At 37.9% G+C, this 23,163-nt stretch overlaps 1 protein-coding gene across 1 annotated transcript; it reads left to right on the top strand.

The window, feature by feature from the left end:
• The first annotated feature begins 1,820 nt into the window (after window positions 1-1,820).
• LOC114884147 (interferon omega-1-like) lies at window positions 1,821-2,573 on the top strand. The gene has a single exon (XM_029202873.1). The coding sequence runs from the start codon at window positions 1,821-1,823 to the stop codon at window positions 2,571-2,573; it is 753 nt and encodes a 250-aa protein (XP_029058706.1).
• Window positions 2,574-23,163: the final 20,590 nt, after the last annotated feature.

Genomic DNA, 23,163 nt, shown 5'->3' with positions numbered 1-23,163 from the left:
AAAATCTCAAGTCTTGAAAATCATAGAAAATAAGGTGAAACCCCTTTGCCATTCTTTTACTTCCCATTTTATTAACCTCAGGATGAAATGGAAAGTAACTATGGCCAGTAAATCACTATGTAAAAAATAAGTTCCTAAATTTTTTTGGTTGTTATTTAAATTTAAAACAAAACATCGTGAATAAGTAAAGGAAACCAGGCTGTTTCTCTCTGACATAATCTGGGCCTCACTGCTCTGCGTTCTGGCACGAGGCAGAGATGGACAAACAAATAAGCCCAGTAGAAATACGTAGACTGAATGAACAACTGAAGGTCACTAGTTTCTGTGACATAAACTTCTAATGAGAGACAGCATCATCACTGAATTCCCTATAGCCAACTCAGAAATTCTGAGTGTAACAAAGTTCAACAGTTTAAAAGAGTTGAACAACAAAAGCTGTACTGGCAAAATAAAAATTGTCTACTAAAGGTGAAACAATTGCAATTGAATAATTCCTCCACCTACTTAGACAAAACAAACTTTTGCTTTTAGCCTCTGCGGGCTGGTCATACTTTTGATACCTGGGGACACAGGTAAGGGGAGGAGGAGGTCCCCACTGAGAACGAGGGTCCTTAACACGAACACTCCAGGGACAAGGGTGCGGGTCCTGGAAGATGAATTATTTTGCAAACAAAGAAACAAGCCCCTCCACAGTAGAATTCTGAACTCCTCGGGATGTGGTGAGCCTGCTCTCAGGGAGTGAGCCCCAGAGAGTTTGGGATGAGGATACTCTGTCATTCCAGGAAAGTGCTACTAGATGTGATAACTACCTTGTGAGTGAGGTGGTGCTGGAAAATACAACTAATTATCTTGGAATTAAAATCTCCATACCTACATTCACCAGAAAAGAACCAGGATTCCTGCTGAGGGTATTGGCCCAGCCTGTGGAGCACTATAGGTCTCCTGTAAGAAAATGGTGGAAAGAAAGGGCGATGTCTAGTATATTAGTCCTGACCTTGTGGCCCCAGTGAAGAATACCCTCCGGAACTTGAATGAATGCATTCTAGGAAGAAAACAAACACCTGAGAAGGTCATTCACTAGTAATCATAAGCCTCTGCTCTGAATAAAACAGAAAACAAAACCAGTCTTTGGTTCTAAACAGCTTATTTACCATGCATGGTCTGGTAATTACTTAACAAAATACAGAAACCTATAGGGGTGAGGGACCCCAACTTCCTATGTATAAAGTAAGGATGGTAAAAATGTAGTCCAGAGTCAAGGACTACACAGAGAAGAGCAATATTTATACATACCGAAATGTGTACAGGGACTTCTCTGGTGACACAGTGGTTAAGAACCCGCCTGCCAATGCAGGGGACACGGGTTCGAGCCCTGGTCCGGGAAGATCCCACATGCCGCGGAGCAACTAAGCCCACGAGCCACAACTACTCGGCCAGCATGCCACAACTACTGAAGCCCACATGCCAAGAGCCCGTGCTCTGCAACAAGAGAAGATACTGCAGTGAGAAGCCCATGTACTACAATGAAAAGTAGCCCCCTCTCGCTGCAACTAGAGAAAGCCCACGCACGGCAACGAAGACCCAACGCAGCCAAAAATAAATAAATTGTACAAAGAAAAAAATAATAAAATAAAATGTGTACATAAGTATGTGCATGAATCTTTACATACCTACATATACTTCAGCCTTTAATTAGTTTCTCATTTAATTGATATCCTTTTGGATTGACACATCCAAAGTTTACTGGGAAACTTAAACTTCTATTGTAAATTAAGAGTTTAGATTGATTACATCGTCTTAGGTTAAAAGAAAATATCTAAATGAAAACACAAATTGGAAGTGAAAGTAGAGAGAAATTTTCAGAAAATGGAAACTGTCTTCCCTATTTAAAAGCCATGCTTAGAAAGAATTTCATCAGAGAACCTACCCCCAAGGCTCCCCCAGACACCCGTCTCAGCCAGGCCAGCAGCAGCCTCATTTGCCCCATGGCCTTTGTGCTCCCTCTACTGACCGCCCTGGTGGTGTTCAGCTATGGCCCTGGTGGATCTCTGGGCTGCGACCTGTCTCAGAACCACGTGCGGATTAGCAAGAAGAACTTCATGCTTCTGGGCCAGATGCAGAGAATCTCCCCTCGCTTCTGTCTGAAGGACAGAAAAGACTTCGGTTTCCCCCAGGACATGGTGGATGGCAGCCAGCTCCCGAAGGCCCAGGCCACCTCTGTCCTCCATGAGATGCTCCAGCAGACCTTCCGCCTCTTCCACACAGAGCGCTCCTCTGCCGCCTGGGACACCTCCCTCCTGGACAAACTCCGCACTGAACTCCATCAGCAGCTGGAGGACCTGGACGGCTGCTTGGTGCAGGCGATGGGAGATGAAGAAACTGCCCTGGGAGTGACAGGCCCTACACTGGCCGTGAAGAGGTACTTCCAGGGAATCCATCTCTACCTGAAAGAGAAGAAATACAGTGACTGTGCCTGGGAAATTGTCAGAGTGGAAATCATGAGATCCCTGTCTTCATCAACCAACTTGCAAGAAAGGTTAAGAATTATGAATGCAGACCTGGGATCACCTTGAAATGATTCTCATTGACTAAGATGCCACATCACCCTTGCACATTCATCTTTGGTCATTTCAAAAGACTTATTTCTGCTTTAGCCACAAAATTTATTGCATTAATTCAGCCATTACTTGTCAGTAGTAATAAGCAAGTAATAAGCAAGTATATATAAAAGTATTCAGCTACAGGGTCATCAGTCCCTAAGTGATGACTGCCCTGATGTTATTTATTTATTGTTTGTTTATCTATTCCTTCTTGCATCTCTCATATTTATAATATTTAAAAATTATTTATAAAATTACATTTCATCTGTACATTGTAATAAAATTTTTAAAACATGTTTTTCATTTCATGTTATTAAGTTTGCACTTTGTTTTATTTATTAAATTCTTAACAAAGAAAATTTGAGTTTGTTTACTCTAAATTCAAACACTCATTTGGTAAATGATATTGAAGAATGGATGGTAACATTTACTCTTCATTCCATTCAGATTATACATATAAATTGAGTACCTAAATGACAGACTGTAATTGCTATCAAGAAATACAAGCGAATAAAGCACATGCAGTTTTTACTGTGTTGAAACTCTCAGTCTTACAGGGAAGAGGACATAAAACAGTATTATTGTTCATTTTATTTCAAGTATATTAAACACTGCAAAGAGAAGTAAAGGAAAATAATTTTCTCACACTGGAAGTTTTAGGTACAAATGATGCTGGAAAGGAAAAATAATATTATACAGTATATCCTTTCTAAGCTGCTTGGAAGACATATAAGTGCAGAGTCTTATTGACAGCTGGAAATATGGGTCTTGAGTCAAAAAAAAAATGCCAAGGGGGAGGTATTAATTTGAAGTTATTGTGTATCTGGTAATAAGGGCATGGGGATGGATGTAGTCACTTATAAATAGAATGGACAACGAGAAGAGGACCTAAACCTAATCCTGCAGACCCTCAGCATTAAAGGTTGAACAGAGGAGAGTCTGCAACAGGCACTAAGGCAGAGTGGCAGTGCAGTTAGAAGGACACAAGGATGAACCGGGGAGAGAAAACTGAAGGGAAGAAGTGTGTTTAAAAGAAGGAGGGGTGCTTGTAGGGCAGGTGAGGACTGAACTATCCCAGTAGACCTGTAAACAAAGGCTACTGTGACCTTAGCAGGATCTGGTTTAGTAGAATTAATGAGACAGAAACTCGATGGGAGTAGGTTGAAAAGCAAACACAAGAAAGAGAATTAGGGGTATTGTGTATAGACAATTACCTTCACAATTTTGTTTGTGAAGTGGAGAAGTAAAATAAGACAGTACGTGGAAGAGACTGTGGCTTAACATGCCCATGCACATTTTTCTTCATGTTTTTCGAGAATCATTTTCAAAGAATGGGTGAATTGCCACAAAACAGAAGAACATTTTTAATATCTAACTTATTTGATGAAACAATTGCTTAGATATTTAATACATTGCTTATTTGGCTAAAAATTAATTTAGCATTGTTCTAATTCATATCACTTTGTAGTGAATTTCTATGGTAACTCATTTGCTTGCTAATTTAGTTTCTTTTTTCAATCAACTTTTACAATCAAGCTTCATTTTCTTTTATCTGCCACTTCCTTTAATTTTGTATTGGTAATTTACATTATTTATCATTTTATATCTCTAATCATTGACACATACATTTTCTATAAATTATAGCCATATTCTTTTGATGGACACTTGTTTTTAATTTTTCCTGTGTACAAAGACCTGGACAGTTCCTTGTATATTTCTCCAAGGGCTGTTTAGGACATAGAACCAAGGCTCTCCCTAGTCACATTCATTCCTCTTTTGAGTTTACGTGTATTCAGTGCCCTTTCTTGTCCACCTGTTTTTACATTAAATTCAGTATTTCATTGGCAGTTTTTTTCCTTTTTTGATCTATGATATGAGAATCTAAATTGCTTTCTGTTAGAGTGCAAGGCAATTTTTCTAGAACATTTTATTGAAATATTATTTCTTTCCTTATTAACAATAGGTACATCTTTAGCATAAATCTAATTAATTCTGATAATACAACTATTTTTGAGATTTTCTTTGTTTTATTAATATGATTACTGAACTTTACTCATTGCTACACTTGTTTTACTACAGCTACTTTAAAACTCATTTAATACTTCTGGTTGAGGTAGCAAACCAAGGTCAAGAATTCCTTTCGGCTTTTAAATATTATTGCTTGCAGTAGTTCCTGACTAGTTTTAGAATTGTTCTAAGGTTAAGAGCATTGGCTTAATGAGAATCACAAACATTTGTGGATCCCCAAATGGCTAATTATAAAAAAGAAGAGACATCCAATAAAAATGAATGAAAGAAATGGTATCAGAGAATCTTTCTCCCAAAACTTAAGGCTAAGAACAATTACTAAGTAATATATGGGAAAAGTTATAACATTAGCCAGGAAAAAAAGAACAGAGAGCAAGAGAGAGTTTAAGGATTGAATAAATTCAAATTTAAGAAATGATGACAGAAATCCATAGTATGAAACTTAAGGAGTCATACATACCTCACAATATAGGATGTAGTGTTGACCCACCCATTTGGCCAGTTGGTATACATATATACATATAATTTTACTTTTCGTTCATTTTGTTACATTGTTATATTTTATGTGAAAAACTTGTCCTAGCTAGTTCCGTACTATCACCTTGCCCTGAAAATCTCTTGCAGTCATATCCTGTTTAATATTCAGAAGTTATTAACTTGTACGTTCCAAATTACTGGAGAAACAAGAAGCTGAGCTGGCAAAGCAGAGCTAGGGATGACTGAGCTGCTGCCAGCACTGCGCTGCCAGCCAACCGTGCACAGGTCCTGCCCAGGCTCTGGACTTTAGCAGCTCAAGACACATGTGGTCAACTGGGGAAAGGATGAGGGAAGACAGGGTTGCAGCTATGGTGGCCATGAGCTTCTGCAGGGGATCACAGTGCATTGTCAGTGAGAGGTAGCTGAGATTTGCTGGCTGCTGGAGTAGAGTAGGAACATGGCCATGACTCAACCCTCTCCATCTGCCAAGCCCTCCTCTGCAGAGGTCAAGGTGCTCCTGATATCCAGGAATGCACAGAAATGCAGTAAATAGAGGTAGGTGCAAGCACCAACACTGCCCACATGTCACAAGCTGGTCAAGAACCCAGGAGCTCATTGCATCAATGTTTAGGTGCGTTTAAGTTCTGATTCCACTAGAATAATGCACCAGTCATGTAAAGCTCAATTGCTCAATAAACAAAGCATCAAGAACTATGAAATACTTGTAGGAGCCAGCAGCCCTTCAAGAATTTGAACTGCCACTCCCCGCCCCACAACCAGCTGCCCTGGGACCAGGCCCCACCTACCAGCGGGCCAGCAGCCACCACACAAGGCAGGGCCTAGCAGCCAACTGGGCCAGGGGCCAGCCACTTACCAGTGTGTCCACAGTAGTCAGCTCCACCAAAACAGAAGGGCCCACACAGGGGGCACCCCTAGAGCATACAGCCTGGTGATCAGAGGAGAGTGTGCTGCTGGGCCCCCTAGGACATCTCCTGCATCAGATCACTTCTCTAATATCCAAAACTATAGCTGATCTACCTAATATGTAGAAATAAACACAGAGAATTAGGTAAAACGAGGAGACAGAGGAATATATTCCAAACAAAAGAACGAGCCAAAACCTCAGAAAAAGAACTGAAGTGGAGATAAGGAATCTACCCAATAAAAGAGTTCAAAGTAATGATCATAAAGATGCTCAGCAAACTCAGGAGAAGGACACATCAACACAGTGAGAATTTTAACAAAGGCTTAGAAAATATAAAGAAGAACCAAACAGAGCTGAAGTATACAATAACTGAAATAAAAAATACACTAGAAAGAATCAACAGTAGATTAGATGATACAGAGGAATGGATCTGTGAACTGGAACCCAGAGCAGTGGAAATCACCCAAGCTAAAGAGAAAAAAGAATTTTTAAAAATGAGGATAGGGCTTCCCTGGTGGCGCAGTGGTTGAGAGTCCGCCTGCCGATGCAGGGGACACGGGTTCGTGCCCCGGTCCGGGAAGATTCCACATGCTGCTGGGCATGCGCGTCCGGAGCCTGTGCCCCAAAATGGGACAGGCCACAACAGTGAGAGGTCCACGTACCACAAAAAAAAAAAAAAAAAAAAAGAGGATAGTTTAAGAGGCCACACTTACATGATCAACTAATCTATGACAAAAAAAACGCAAGAATATTACAATGGGGAAAACACAGTCTCTTCAATAAATGGTTGGGAGAACTACACAGCTATATGTAAAAGAATGAAACAACTATTTCCTCACACTATATACAAAAATAAACTTAAAATGGATTATAGACTTAAATGTAAGACCTGAAACAATAAAACTCCTAGAAGAAAACATAAGCAGTATGCTCTTTGACACAGCAATATTTTTTTTGGATCCGTCTCCTCAGGCAAGGGAAATAAAAGCAAAAATAAACAAATGGGACTACATCAACCTAAAAAGCTTTTGCACAGTGAAGGAAACTATCAACAAAATGAAAAGGCCATCGGCTGAATGGGAGAAAATACTTGCAAACAATATATTCAACGGGAAAAAAATGCAAAATATACAAAGGACATATACAACTCAACATCAATAAAACAAACCTGATTAAAAATGGGCAAAGGATATGAATAGACATTTTTCTAATGAAAATATACAGATGGCTAACAGACACATGAAAAGATCTTCAACACCATTAATCATCAGGGAAATGCAGTTGAAAAACACAATTAGACACCACCTTACCCCTGTCAGAATGGCTATTATTAAAAGGACAACACATAACAAGTGTTGGCGAGGATATTGAGAAAAGGGGACCCTTGTGCACTGTTGATGGGATTGTAAATTGGTGCAGCCACTATGGAAAACAGTCTGGATGTTTTCCAAAACATTAAAAATATAACTGCCGTATGATCCAGCAATTTCACTCCTGGGTATTTACCAGAAGGAAAGAAAAACCCTAATTTGGAAAGATATATGCACTTCAATGTTCACTGCAGTATTATTTATAATAGTCAAGATATGGAAGCAACCTAAGTGTCCATTCATATTTGAAAAAAGAAAATATGGTATACACACATGATGGAATATTAGTCATAAAAAGAAAAACAATTCCTGCCATTTGCAACAACATGGATAGATCAAGAGCAGGGGTACGCAACCCCCAGGCCATGGACTGGTTTATGGTTTTCTGTCTACATTTATGGTTTTCTGCCTCCAGCTGTATTTTCAGACAAGTTGCAGAATGGCTGGCTGTTGAAGGAGGCAATCAGAGCCTGGAAATCAGAGCCTGATTGGAAATTCAATAAAGGCAGAAAATAAATACTTCATATAACACAACATGTATACATCACCCAAATTCAGTTTTTAGATAACACTGCTAGTCAAACACAGAAATGTTCTCAGGATGACAAGGCTGGTTTGTAACAGGTATAAGGAAAGTGATGACCAAATTAATGGTACCATAAAAAGTCTGTCACAAGGGGATGGTGCCTATTATGACTGGGACAAATGGGAATTGGGGAGAAAGAACTTATCATTATTTATCTATTTAAGATTGTCCTGGAGAAAGAATGCTCAGATTCTCGGCGGTCTTTCTCATCCTTGTGGACTTTGATATTCCCAAAATTGGTAAAGAGCTCAAGCTGTGCATTCAGAGGGCCTGGATTCTAAAATGAGGCCAGGACCTTGGGAACGTTATTAATTGCTCCATGGCTCTGTTTTCTTCTCTATAAAAATGAGAATAATGAAAGAAATTACATCAGCCTGTTTTGTTAACAGATGCAAAGGTTTGAGATACAGCAACGATAAAGGAATAGAGCAACGCATTTTAACACATTAATTTTTAAAAAGTCTGTTTAGCAAAGCATCATAAAATTTTAAAACACATGGTATTAAAAAACCTTATAACGTATAATAGAGCATTAACATTTTTACTGATAGGAAGAGCTCAAGAAAGTTTAGGAATCCAAAAAAAATCTGGGCAAAAGAATATAAAGAGGCGATTTACAGAAGCAGAAATAACTGAGTGGGTAACATACATATGCTAAATAATCAGTCTCCTAGTGATCACAGATTTTGTAAATGAAATCTCAAATGAAAAATTTGATGAACAGCAACAACAAAAAGATTGCTTGGTGGTAGTTGGGGTAAAAGTGCACAGTTACACAGAGTTGGTAGAAGTGTAAAAATTTCAAACACTATTGATCATTAGTTTAGTAACATCTATCAAAAATTCTAAAGCATTAGACCCAGGAAATATAGCAGTATGTGTCTATCTTACAGAAATACTAAGTGAATACTCAAATTTGCTCATTGTGTAGCATTATTTATATGAACGGTAATTGAAATCAACTTAATGTGTGACAGTACAGATGAATGGTTAAGTAAATCAGGATTCCTTCACAGAATACTGTGCAGCCACATTAACTTAAATAAGGTGGACCAATGCTCACCAGCATCCAAGGATGTTCATGATATCCTGAGTGTCTTCTCGAGTGAAAAAGCAAGTTAAGGGATAAGAGTAAACACATTGGTGAAAATTGATATCTAGCTATTCCTAAAGATTAGGACTTTAGGAAATAAAGGGTAGAGATAAGATCATTTGACTTCCTTTTGTTTTCTGGAACCTATAGATCGCTTTTTGTTTACTTAAAAAAATAAGCTATATACTTAGAATTGATTTTTTAATATTGTTTCCAACATTTCTATTAGATTGAAGCAAGGGATGTCCATCTTAGCTTAGTATCCCACACGTTTGATACTGAAAAAAGAGCACTGTCTTTGTATCACCAGGAGAAAACATGGGGGAAAATGGTTGACTGGACTCTTTAAAAGGCAGAGGTAGAGCAGACAGCATTGACCACTTAAAACTTTAGATAGCAGTCAGAGTTGTCTACCAATACAGAAAGAAGAGAATGCTAGTGATGTTTCTCATTTAATAAAAACTTTTAGATAATTTTATACAAAAGTAATGTTTTCAATCTTGGAAGTTTATTTCTTCAACATTTGAGTTTTCTTAGTATGAATGAATAAAAAGCACCTCCTGGCTTTTTTCTCCAGACTCTTCTAGGTCTTAGAGCTATGTTTCTGCTCCTCTTGGTAGTGGTTTGTTTCCTCTATAGAGCCAGAGCTTGCACCAAAAGGACTTTTGATTCAATATCCTGCTCTAAATTTACCTTTAGCTGTTCCATCAGCTGAGAAATCCTTCATGGGTCTCTATTCCAATCCTTAGGTACACTCTTGGCAGAAAATAGTAGGGAGGGTCTGCTGGAACGTGCCTTATGGAAGAAAAAAACATTGAACAAGGTCTTCTGGTACAGACAGAGCAAAGATCTCCTACCTGCAGAGAATATAAATCTAAATCATGTTTTGATATTTATATATATATCCATAAAACCATCACAATTAAGATAATGAAGATGCCAGTCACCCTCCAAAGGTTTCTTCATGCACCTCTGTAATCCCTTTCCCTTTCCAACCTCACCTCTCACCCTGCCAGTCAGCCCTTTCCATCCCTAAAGACAAGTTTGCATTTCCTACAATTTCATGTAAATGGAATAACACAGTATGTGCTCTTTTTCTTTTCATTCGGCTTCAACATTTTAAGATTCACCCATATTTTACCATGTTTCAATAGTTGATTGTTTTTATTGCTGAATAATCTTCCATTTTATGGATCTATGATAATTCATTGTTTCACTTGTTGATGGACATTTTTTTCCCCAGGGTTTTTAAATAGGAATAAAGCTGCTCAGAACATTCATGTATAAGTCTTTATGAGGACATGTACTTTCATTTCTCTCAGGTAAATATCTAAGAGTAGAACAGCTATATCATATGAAAGGTATAGGTTTTACATTTTAGGAAACTGCCAAACCATTTTCCAAAGTGGTTGTACCATTTGATATTTCCACCAGCAATGGAGGAGAATTCCAGTGATGTCACATCCTCTGTACTAGTTATGGACAATCTTTTTAATTTTAGCCACTTCCATAACTAGGAAGTGGTATTTAATTGTGCTTTTAATTTGTATCTCCCTGGTGACTAATAATGTTGAGCATCTTTTCACATCTTTATTTGACATTTACACATGCACATTTTCCTTGGGAACCTGCCTGTAAAAGTCTATCAAATCAGTGCAAAATACTTTACAGAAAAAAATTTAAAGAATTTAAAGAACTTCCATTCTTCTGCCCCAAATTTTGCTCAAGTTGTGAGGTGACTCAGGTCATGGTCTGGACAAGAGGCACATCTTAGTGTTTCTCCAACAAAAAGCAAGTGCTTCCCATCTGTTATTTCTGGAAAACACATCTGACTGATCTCTGAGATCCAGGGGATGCTGGGCAGTTTCAAGGAGTCCACATCACGCTGTTTTCCGTGAGATTTCTCTGTAGCATCTTCAGTACAAAGGGCCCAGGATGTTTGGGATGAGACTCTCTTGGAGAAATTCCACATTGGATATCAGCAGCAGCAGAACAGCTGGAGATGTGTTTGGGACAAGAGAGAGATTTAGAAGAGAACTTGCTAGAAGTGAGGATTCAAGACTGGATAAGAATAGTTACTTTCAAGGAATGAACCTTTCCCTAAAGGGGGAAGAATACAGACCCCATGTTTAACAAACTGTCGCAGTGGGAATCAACAGGTGCTTTCTCTTCATTAACAAACTTGTAAAAGAAATTAAAGAAAAAAAGGAAGAAAACTAAGCTTTCACAAAACGGTGACAAAATGATCCTTACAAAGTTCAGGTTTTCATGCATTTTAGAAGTTCCTTTACCAACTGAAAACTGAAGCCTAGAATCAACAATCGTGACCTTAAAAGCAGAGAAATATGAATTATATTCAATGATCATAAGGCTGACAGCTTTAAATTTATCACATTTATTTTCTACATGTTATTTATATCTTATAGAACAAAATGTTCTCATTACAACGTATAAAACTTTATTTTGTAAACATACATGCAATTTCTCAAAAGTTATGTGCTCATGTGTTCAATTTTTAAATCTAAATCAATGCACACAGAAACTGCAATGGAGTTGATGTTTTCCCATGTGAGACCTACACTGGAAACAAGAATACCTATATTTCCCAGGCTGATTTTGGGGCTGAATCTCAGTGAAGCATCTTTGTTCAGGACCAATGGACATATTAAGTTCTTGGGATGAGGGAGAATCTGCAGGCACCTGACATAAGTCAAAGAATGCTAAGTCCATACTTTTATCATAACAAATTTGAGGATATGGACCAATAAAGAGCTGGACATGCTTTTATAGACAAGAACTAGGAATGGAGACTGCAAAAATAAAACAGCAGTGCTTGAGTCACAGACCTGGGGAGCTCTCATCCACGGTATATTGATTCTGTTCTGATATTGCCTCTTATCTAAACTTATGCCTTTGGTTATATCTATAAAAGAAAGATGAAAATATGTGCAGGCAAGCTGCAGTTTAGAAAGCACCATAGAAAAGCACATGTGTTTATAGCCACATCCATCCCAAGTGGAAAATGCTTAGTATAGGAGAACATCCTGCAGAGATAATGGCTGGAGAGTGGGGGAATGCAGTCAGTGCCACCTGACTATTCAGATGGTCAACAAGTAACCTGGGCAGAAACAGGCATGAGTATCTGGAGAATTTGGGTTAGCTGGTCTAGAAGCCAGTCTGTATCATTCACACATGGGTGCCTGTACATGTGTGTGTGTGTCGGAGGGTAGGGGGGTGGTTCACGCATGTGCCTTTGTTCTTGTGTGTGTATTGAAAGCTATTCGGCTACAGCAGCAAAAAGCCTACTGTCTACAAGGAAATAGTGTATACAAAGCACTTAGAATATTAAGAGTTTTATTTCTCTTTCTTTTTATTTCTCTTTCTTCTCTGATTGCCACAGCTAGGACTTTCAAAACTATGTTGAATAAAAGTGGCGAGAGTGGACATCCTTGTTTTGCTCCTGATCTTACAGGAAATGCTTTCAGCTTTTACCATTGAGTATGATGTTGGCTGTAGGTTTGTCATATATGGCCTTTATTATGTTGAGGTAGATTCCCTCTATGCCCACTTTCTGGAGAGTTCTTATCATAAATGGGTGCTGAATTTTGTCAAAAGATTTTCCTGCATCTATTGAGATGATCACATGGTTTTTATTCTTCAATTTGTTGATGTGGGGTATCACACTTATTGATTTGAGAATATTGAAGAATCCTTGCATCCCTGGGATAAATCCCACTTGATCATGGTGTATGATCCTTTTAATGTATTATTGGATTCGGACTGCTAGTATTTTGTTGAGGGGTTTTGCATCTATGTTAATCAGTGATATTGCCCTGTAATTTTCTTTTTTTTGTGGTATCTTTGTCTGGTTTTGGTATCAGGATGATGGTGGCCTCATAGAATGAGTTTGGGAGTTTTCCTTCCTCTGCAAATTTTTGGAACAGTTTCAGAAGGGTAGGTGTTAGTTCTCCTCTAAATGTTTGATAGAATTTGCCTGTGAAGCCATCAGGTCCGGTACTTCTGTTTGCGGGGAGTTTTAAAATCACAGGTTCAATTTCAGTGCTTGTGATTGGTCTGTTCATAGTTTTTATTTCTTCCTGGTTCAGTCTTGGGAGACTGTACCTTTCTAAAAATTTGTCAGTTTCTTCCAGGTTGTCCATTTTATTGGTATACAGTTGCTTGTAGTATTCTCTTATGATCCTTTGTATCTCTGTGGTGTCAGTTGTAACTTCTCCTTTTTCATTTCTAATTTTATTGATTTTAGTCCTCTCCCTTTTTTTCTTGATGAGTCTGGTTAAAGGTTTATCAATTTTGTTTATTTTTTCAAAGAACCAGCTTTTCATTTCATTGATCTGTGTTATTGTTTTCTTTGTCTCTATTTCATTTATTTCTGTTCTGATCTTTATGATTTCTTTCCTTCTACTAACTTTAGGTATTGTTTGTTCTTCTTTCTCTAGTTGCTTTAGGTGTAAGTTGAGGTTGTTATTTGAGATTCTTCTTATTTCCTGAAGTAAGCCTGTATTGCTATAAACTTCCTTCTTAGAATGCTTTTGCTGCATCCCATAGGTTTTGGATCATTGTGCTTCCATTTTCATTCATCTCTAGGTCTTTATGATTTCCTCTTCAATTTCTTCAGTGATCCATTGGTTGTTTAGTAGCATATTGTTTAGCCTCCATGTGTTTGTGTTTTTTATAGTTTTTTTTCTTGTAGTTAATTTCTAACCTCATAGTGTTGTGATCAGAAAAGATGCTTGATATGATTTCAATTTTCTTAAATTTACTGAGGCTCACCTTGTGGCCCAGCATGTGGCGAGTGTTCCATGTGCACTTGAGAAGAATGTGTATTCTGCTGCTTTTGGATGGAGTACTCTATAAATATCAATTAAGTCCATCTGGTCTAATGTGTCATTTAAGGCCTATGTTTCCTTTTGATTTTCTGTCTGGATGATTTGTCAATTGATGAAAGTGGGGTGTTACAGTCCCCCACTATTATTGTGCTACTGCCGATTTCTCCCTTTATAGATGTTAGTACTTGCCTTATATATTGAGGTGTTCCTATGCTGGATGCATATATATTTACAATTGTTATATCGTCTTCTTGGATTGATCCCTTGATCATTATGTAGTGTCCTTCTTTGTCTCTTACAGCAGTCTTTATTTTAAAGTCTATTTCATCTGAAATGAGCATTGCTACTCCACCTTTCCTTTGATTTCCATTTGCATGGAATGCCTTCTTCCACCTCCTCAATTTCAGTCTGTATGTATCTCTAGGTCTGAGGTGGGTCTCTTGTAGACAGCATATATACAGGTTTTCTTTGTGTATCCACTCAGCCAGTCTATGTCTTTTGGTTGGAGCATTTAATCCATCTACATTTAAGGTAATTATTGATACATATGTTCCTATTACCATTTTCTAATTGTTTTGGTCTCATAGGTCTTTTTCTTCTCTTGTGTTTCCTGCCTTGAGAAGTTCCTTTACTATTTGTTGCAAAGCTGGTCTGGTGGTACTGAATTCTCTTAGCTTTTGCTTGTCTGTAAAGCTTTTGATTTCTCCATCAAATCTGAATGAGAGCCTTGCTGGGTAGAGTATTCTTGGTTGTACGTTCTTCCCTTTCATCACTTTAAATATATGGTGCCACTCCTTTCTGGTTTACAGAGTTTCTGCTGAGAAATTAACTGATAACCTTATGGGAGTTCCCTTGTATGTTATTTGTTGTTCTTCCCTTGTTGCTTTCAGTATTTTTTGTCTTTAATTTTTATCAGTTTGATTACTGTGTGTCTTGGCATGTTCTTCCTTGGGTTTATCATGCCTGGGAATCTCTGCACTTCCTGGACTTGGTTGACTGTTTCCTTTCCCATGTTAGGGAGGAGTTCAGCTATTATCTCTTCAAATATTTTCTCAGGTCCTTTCTCTCTTCTCCTTCTGGGACTCCTACAATGAGAATGTTGTTGCATTTAATGTTGTCCTAGAGGTCTCTTAGGCTGTCTTCATTTCTTTTCATTCTGTTTTCTTTATTCTGTTCCATGACAGTGATTTCCACCATTCTGTCTTCCAGGTCATTTACCCGTTCTTCTGCCTCAGTTATTCTGCTATTGATTCCTTCTAGTGTATTTTTCATTTCAGTTCATCTCTGTTCTTTAGTTCTTCTAGGTCTCTGTTAAACATTTCCTGCCTCTTCTCAATCACTGCCTCCATTCTTTTTCCAAAATGCTGGATTATCTTCACTATCATTATTCTGAATTCCTTTTCTGGATAGTTGCCTATCTCCACTTCATTTAGTTGTTTTTCTGGGGTTTTACCTTGTTCCTTCATCTGGGACATAATCCTTTGCCTTTTCATTTTTTCTAACTTTCTGTGATTGTTGTTTTTGTTCTGCAGGTTGCAGGATTGTAGTTCTTCTTGCTTCTGCTGTCTGCCCTCTGGTGGCTGAGACTATCCAAGAGGCTTGTGCAAGCTTCCTTATGGGAGGGACCGGTGGTGGGTATAGCTGGGTCTTGCTCTGGTGGGCAGGGCTATGCTCAGTAAAACTTTAATCCACTTGTCTGCTGATGGGTGGGGCTGTTTTCCCTCCCTGTTAGTTCTTTGGCCTGAGGTGACCCATCGCTGGAGCCTACAGGCTATATGGTGGGGCTAGTGGCGGCCTCTGGGAGGGCTCATGCCAATGGGTACTTCCCAGAACTGCTGCTGCCAGTGTCCTTGTCCCTGCAATGAGCCACAGCCGCCTGCTGCCTCTGCAGGAGACCCTCCAACACTAGCAGGTAGGTTTGATTCAGTCTCCTATGGGGTCACTGCTCCTTTCCCTTGGTCCTGGTGCACACAAGACTTTGTGTGTGCCCTCCAAGAGTGGAGTCTCTGTTTCCCCAAGTCCTGTGGAAGTTCTGCAGTCAAATCTCACTGACCTTCAAAGTCAGATTCCCTGGGGACTCCTAGTCCCCTTGCCAGACTCCCAAGCTGGGAATCCTGATGAGGGGCTCAGAACCTTCACTCCAGTGGGAGAACTTCTGTGGTATAATTGTTCTCCAATTTGTGGGTCACCCACCCAGCGGGTATGGGATTTGATTTTATAGTGATTGTGCCCCTCCTACTGTCTCATTGCAGCTTCTCCTTTGTCTTTGGATGTGGGGTATCTTCCTGTTGATGGTTGTTCAGCCGTTAGCTGTGATTTTGGTGCTCTTACAAGAGAAGGTGAGCGCACATCCTTCTACTCCGCCATCTTGAACCAATCTCCTTTGCTTGTTTTCTTTTTAAGGGGAAAATTTCATTAAAATTCTACCTTAAAGCTGTTTTCCTGGAATGTATCTAAATTGGGGATTTCAATTTGAACCAGTAGAGGGCAGAATAACATTAGTCATAGAAGGCACTTGCTTACCGTGTCAACAGTAAGCAAATAAATTAAGTCCAGGTATTCATATGTCTTAGTGCATTTGGTTAGTTAACATAACACCATGTTATGTTCATCCTTAATGAACACAAGACTTATTTTTTTTAACAGCACTCAGCCATTCAAATATACTTCTTAGCAAAGAGAAACCAGAGGACAAAGATATGTTATTAAAATCAGAATGGAAAAAATTCCAGAACTTCCCTTAAATTATATTGGATGCCTGATATGGTCAGATTACGTAGTATATAACAACACAGGCTGACATAGCCATTTTAAAGCTTACCTATTCCTCTTCATTTTTACAATATTTACTTATTCTAGATTTTTGTAAACATATTTAATTTTTTAATACAATGGCACTTGGAAGATTTTTGTACAATGTTTTTCTAAGTTGGTTACCATAATTGATAAGGCAACCAGTAACATGGATTTTTGATCCAACTCCTGGGAACAATTCAAAATAATCTATTCATCAGTATTTAACATGAGAAAAATAAACTTTCATCTCAAATATTTTGATGTGATATTTGTAAGAAAAAGAAATTATATGCATCATCTTTAAAAATTCCAAACTGATGAGAAATAAACAGAAACATGAGAATAATATCAAGCAGCTTTCTTTATAAACAGGAGAAATGATAAACTGGAATACAGGCATACCTCAGAGATCTTGCAGGTTCAGTTTCAGACCACTGCAATAAAGCCAATATTGCAATAAAGTGAGTCACACAAATTTTTTGCTTTCCCAGTGCATCTAAGTTATGTTTATATTATACTGTAGTCTATTAAGTGTGCAATAACATTTTATGTCTAAAAAAATGATGCACATACCTAAATTAAAAAATACTTTATTGCTAAAAATGCTAACCATCATCTGAGCCTTCAGTGAGTCATAATTTGTGCAATAGTAACATCAAAGATCACTGATCATGAATCACCATAATATAATAATAATGAAAAAGTTTGAAATATTGTGAGAATTACCAAAATGTGACACAGAGACACAGTTTGAAAAATGGTGCTGATAGACTTGCTCAATGCTGGGTTGTCACAAATCTTCCATTTGTAAAAAACGCAGTATCTACAAAGCACAATAAAGAAGATACGCCTGTATTCTTCCTAAAAATTAGGTAAAAGACAACAATGCCTACCTCCCTTCTAGTATTTAATATTGTGGTGGAATAATAACGATAAATATGAAGCAAACAAAAGGAAGCAAAATTATTATAGTAAGTAGAAAATACAGTTCCTTAAGGTAAAAGTAAGACTACCTTTGAGCCCTATTAATGAACACTCCACCATAAGTCTAACCACTCTGAGTCCTCTATCACCATGGATTGGTTTTGCCAATTTCTGAACTTCTTATAAATGAAAATACACTTCAGATACTTTATTTATATCTAGCTTTTTCACTCAATGCTATGTCTGTGAAATCATCCATATTGGTTTTGTGTATCAATAATTCATTGTTTTCATTGTTATGTACTATGTTTTTTGAATAGATCAAAATATATGTGTCACTTTAGTATTAATGTACTTTTGCTTTCTTTGGCATGTGTAGGGGCTACTATGATTACGGCTTCTGTGAGCATACTTGGACATTTATTTTGGTGGATCTAAGCAATAATTTCTATTGGATATATGCCCAGTAGTGGAGTGGCTTTGTCACAGGGTACATACATGCTTATCTTTATAGAATCTACCAAACACTTTTCAAAAGTTTTAATAATTTATACTCCCGTCAAGAACTGTAATGTCAGTATTTTAAATTTTTTAATTTAATATTTTTCGTTTTAGCTGTTCTGGTGTGTGTGTTGTGGTATGAGATTCTGGCTTTAATTTACCTCCCATGAGCAGTCACGATGTTGATCACTCTTTTTCAAGTTTATCGATGGTTTGGATATCTTCTTCTGTGAAGTACAGTTTATATCTTCCTCTGTGAAGTGCAGTTTCACAAAGTGTGAAGATACTTTCTCATTTTCTTGTTGATACTGAAACACGTATTTTAAAAATTTGCAAGAAAGCTACAGATGTAAATAAGCTAGAGATGCAAGTAAGTTCATAATCTTCTGAGTTTTTTTAAATCTGGTTACTCTGGCAACATCACAATGGTCTTTTGGATTGCTACAGGATCCTTCTGAGTTTGTAGAGTTTTGTTGTAGGTTCATACTTCCTGCAGGTAAGAGATCTTGGCTAATTCTTTACCAGAAGTCCTTTTCTCAATGTCTTTCTTCCCTAACTTGCATCCCAGAAGTTCTTCCTTCACGTTAATTTCATCCAAGAGCATCCCTTCTGATTGGAATAGATACATGTAGAGAAATTTCTTCTGGAACTTATTCAACAATTGCTGGAAGTGCTAAAGGTAAGTTTGAAGCAAGATATTGAGTTAGAGACATCCTTTTTAGTGAAAATATTTGCTCTAAAGAGAAAATAAGTTAATACCAAGAGGTGCAGAAGCATAGTTCCAAGATCTAGAATAGTGCTGGAGGAAACAATCAGGATATACTTTATTCCTCCATAAACTACTATGAAAAACCATATAGTAAAGAAAAAAATCAGCATTCAGGAGTCAGTTACTTACTCTTATTTAAAGCTATATCAATGGTTTTATTCATTAAATGAGAAACATATTAAAATTTTCTTATTTATATATTATCAGGAAAACATTTTTATCCAAATTCTGTCTGTTCCATCTTCACCTTTTAACAGAGTCCAGTGAAGTGGTTCCTCCATACTGTCCCTGGTGATACAAAGTCAGGAGTCATCTTCCAGTACCAACTTTGGGATACTGAGCTAAGATAAGCCCCCTTCTTTTCAGAAAAACAGAAATACTGGACACAATTTAAAAGAGTCAATTTTAAACACATAGCTAAGAGAAAAAAAAAAAAGAAGGGAAAGATACCTAGGTTCCAAAAGTTAAAATGGAGTTTAAAGGTCTCATTTCTACCCTCCATTCCATCAAATCCCACTCTCTAGGAATAATGAGACATCAGTTTTCCCCAGTGTAATCATTCTTATTCCTTAATTAGCTTTTTCATTCAACATCATTCAATATGTTATGAACAAGCTTGGATTTAGGTGACTGTTCTTTACCTAAATGAATTTAATTGCTGTGTAGTTAGTATTCCATAATATGAGGGGATCAATGTTTACTTAACCAATCCTCTATAATAGCACATTAATTTGACTACAATTCCCTTTTATATAAATAGGGCTGCTGTAAATAAATTCGTATTCATATTTGGGCAGGGGTATGGACAGAATATTTCTGTAATATAAGTACCTAGAACTGCATTTGGTGAGTCCAGTGGTTCAAAAATTTTGGTAATTTTTACCAAATTAATTACTGATTTTTAAAAAATTTTATGTTTCTACTGTGTATAGGTGTGGGCTCTTACCACAACCATCACCAAGCTATCTTGTTCTTTATCATATTTTTCATTTATATGAAAAATCCATGATCACTAGGAAGGCTGATTATTTGGCACATGTATATTATCTACTTGTAGCTATTACTGCTTTTGAAAATTACCTCAATATTTCTTGCTCATGTTGCTATTGGGTTAAACTTTTTTGAGCTCTTTTTATATTGAAAATATTATTACTCTATTGCATGTTTTAAGATTTTTTTCACGTCTTTAAATTTTCTTGATAGTTCTGTATTGGAGAGACTTTTGTTTTTAATTCATGTATTAAAATGCGTTGCTCATTTCCTTTTAGCCTTGTGTTTCACATCACTCAGGAAGAGCTTTCCTATCTGAAAATTTAAAAACTTTTTATATACACATTTCTTTTAGTATTTAATAGGTTTGTTTTTGTTTCATATATTTATAACCATAACCATTCAGTGATTTATTATACTAACTTAACAGCTGGATGACCTGAGACACAGAGATGCAGAGTAACATGCTCATGGCCATAAAGCAGTGTATGGCAAAGCTGGTATTGAAACCCAGGTGATCTGCCTTCAGAGCCAACCCTCTTATTGCCTCTTATTCTGTATACGTCAAATTTCATTTTGCGTACCGTGGGAGATTTGGAATCTAATTTTTTCCCCAGATATCCTATTTTCCCAACAATATTTATTGCATCAGTCAAGCTTTCCCCATTTAGTTTAAAAACAACCATTATTCAACTATCACTTCTCATATATACATGAGTATGCAAGGAATCTTAAAGCAGTTTTGTTTATTTTTGTGCCAGTACCAACTTTAAAAATTCCAATTAAAAACATTTTCTTTCTCTTTAAAGTTACATACGTCTCAACAAAAAAATATGTTTTTTGCAAAGTCATATGAAAATGCAATTCAGATCGTTTTGGGACTCAAAACCCAGAACAAAACTTAAAATCCATCTTTTCCAGGCTCTTCCATCTGGATTCTGCTCACCGCATTCTGTACCCCATTTCTCCAGCCCCTGCACTGCAGAACCCTTAAGATATTTTCCCTTTTCCTCTCTTTCTAAATCCCTGGAGACCCTCTCTTCAAATCTTCTCTGACTACATGGAAATTTGCCCATTTTTTGATTCCTGCCACTGCTTTTCTGGATCCATTCTTCTATCTGTCTCCCAATTGTTTTCTTCCTTTATATTATGAAAATTGCTCTATATTTTTTCTGGGACAATTTCTGCATCCCTTTCTATACTTTATAAATACACATAACGCAGCAGAGCAAAAGACCAAAAACCAAGCAAGGAGATGTACAATCTTTCTTAGAGGGTACCTGAGCGAGAGAGGTTGTAAATACTCATTCGTTTTTTACTTTGCTCTTGTTAACATTTCAATGTATATGAATTTGTATATAGCTTATATCATACATTTAAATAAATAAATAAAATGAGGACTTGGAGCTGATGAGGGAGAAGGGCAAGGAGGTCTACAGATGATTCTCACTCACAGCTTCCATTGAATGGCACTGCTCAGGGTGCTTAAGGTAATTCTGGCAGTCATCGTGGAAGGTGGGATCCTGGTCCCCTTCTCTTCAGAGGACACGGCATGGACCCCAGTTTCTATGGCCTGATCTCTACTCTTGAGAACAGATCCCTGTTATCCTCAATAGCACTGCAACAGTAAGTTACCCTTCTTAACCCTGGGGTACCAAACCATATTGCTTGTGTGGGTACCAAAGAGAGTCAACATTCACCCCCATATGGAGAGACCCAGGGTCTCCTTTATTCTTTTATTTTCCTTATTTCCTTAATTTTTTAGCAAATTTTTTAATGGATAGGAAGCCCCTCCTGATTTCCACCCTGATATCCTCCCAGAGGCTATATTCACTTACTTTCATTTAGAGGCTTACTCCTTGGAAGGCCCTCTAACATTCCAATCTTGCCTCCTCACTGCTCAGGAGGAGCCCCTCCTTCCTCTCTCTCCTGCCCCTGATACATCTCCAGCTGTCCACCTGCTGATGAAGTCCAGTGAGGAATTTTTCCATCCAGGTCTTATCCCAAATAGCATGAGATCTGCTGTGCCTCAAGGCTGAACATCTGCTGGTGCTACTCACAGAGGACACAGTGGCCTGGTCTTTTGTCCATGGCTGACTATCCTCCATCAGCTCCTGAGGGAATCTGGTCCTTCCTATTCTCCAGGCATAAGAGAAGCAAGATTCTCTTTTGGTGCAGAAGCTGTGAGGTCTCCTTCTTGCGTAGATTATTATACCCCCGAGTCTGAGCCCAGCTCAGGGAGAGCTGAGGCTCAAGCAGAGCTAGTACTCTGGTAGGGGTATATCTATTTCTTCAAAAATACGTTACTAGGTATGGGTTTCACAGTTTACTCAACGTTTATTCAGGATATGATATCATCATCTGAATTGCCTAAATATATTTATATAATAAATGTATTATATTTTACATTTTTTCCTTATGTACTGAAGATGCCTAGCTTGAGCTTAACTAGTGTTGTCCTTGGATTCATACCAGTGTGGCTTGTGTCAGGGGTCTTAGAGTGGGCTCACAGGGTTCCATTTGCATGAGATGACAAGGGAGCTTCTAAGAAGAACACATCCTGAGAACCACAACCTGGTCCAATCACACTAATTCTGCTTGGGAGTAGAAAGTCAGCTTTGACAAAGCCATGGGGTTTGACACTAGGATCTCCGGTGGCCCAACCCTTATAACCACACCCCTGAATGCTGTGAAAGAGAAGGACAGTTAGTGTTTTTGTTTTCATTTGAATTTTTGTTTATTTTTAATATGTCAGGCATTAGTTGCACAAGACAACACATGATAATCTGAGAGAAATGCTTTGGGGAAGAAATCTTTCCTCTGGAATCTTACACTCTACCCCACGTGTATATAATGCCACATGTGGTTTTTGATGTTCAAGGCCTCAGATATGACCCCAAGTGCTCCAGGGAACTTCGTGCCTAGAACTTACAGCATGAACCTACTGATGGAAATTCTAACATCCTTTTTCCCCGGGACCCTTGATCTGGTATCTTCTGAGACAATTTCCCTGTAGAATGCTACAACTGAATCCCTGATATGTCCAAACTCATCTCTTTGCCCTTCTAATTTCAATCCATGGTAGAAATCCACTTAGCTAGAGGCATTTGGGGGACATTTCTGTTACTTTATTTATTTCAGCTCCTGAACACTATCCCACCGAGAGTGTGTCCTCTTTCCCCTACCCCTCTACTAGACAAAAGTGGGGACTTCAAGGTAATTTTCCTGTAATAGCACAATTTGCTCTGGAAATATGC

Source organism: Monodon monoceros, unplaced genomic scaffold, assembly GCF_005190385.1.
Source record: "Monodon monoceros isolate NGI ecotype Baffin Bay Population unplaced genomic scaffold, NGI_Narwhal_1 Super_Scaffold_5, whole genome shotgun sequence".
Taxonomy (NCBI): Eukaryota; Metazoa; Chordata; class Mammalia; order Artiodactyla; family Monodontidae; genus Monodon; species Monodon monoceros.
This window is presented reverse-complemented; position numbering and strand designations above follow the sequence as displayed.

What these genes read in the sequence shown, in the direction of transcription:
- LOC114884147 (XM_029202873.1), top strand. Translation starts at nt 1,821, where the DNA reads ATGAAAACACAAATTGGAAGTGAAAGTAGAGAGAAATTTTCAGAAAAT.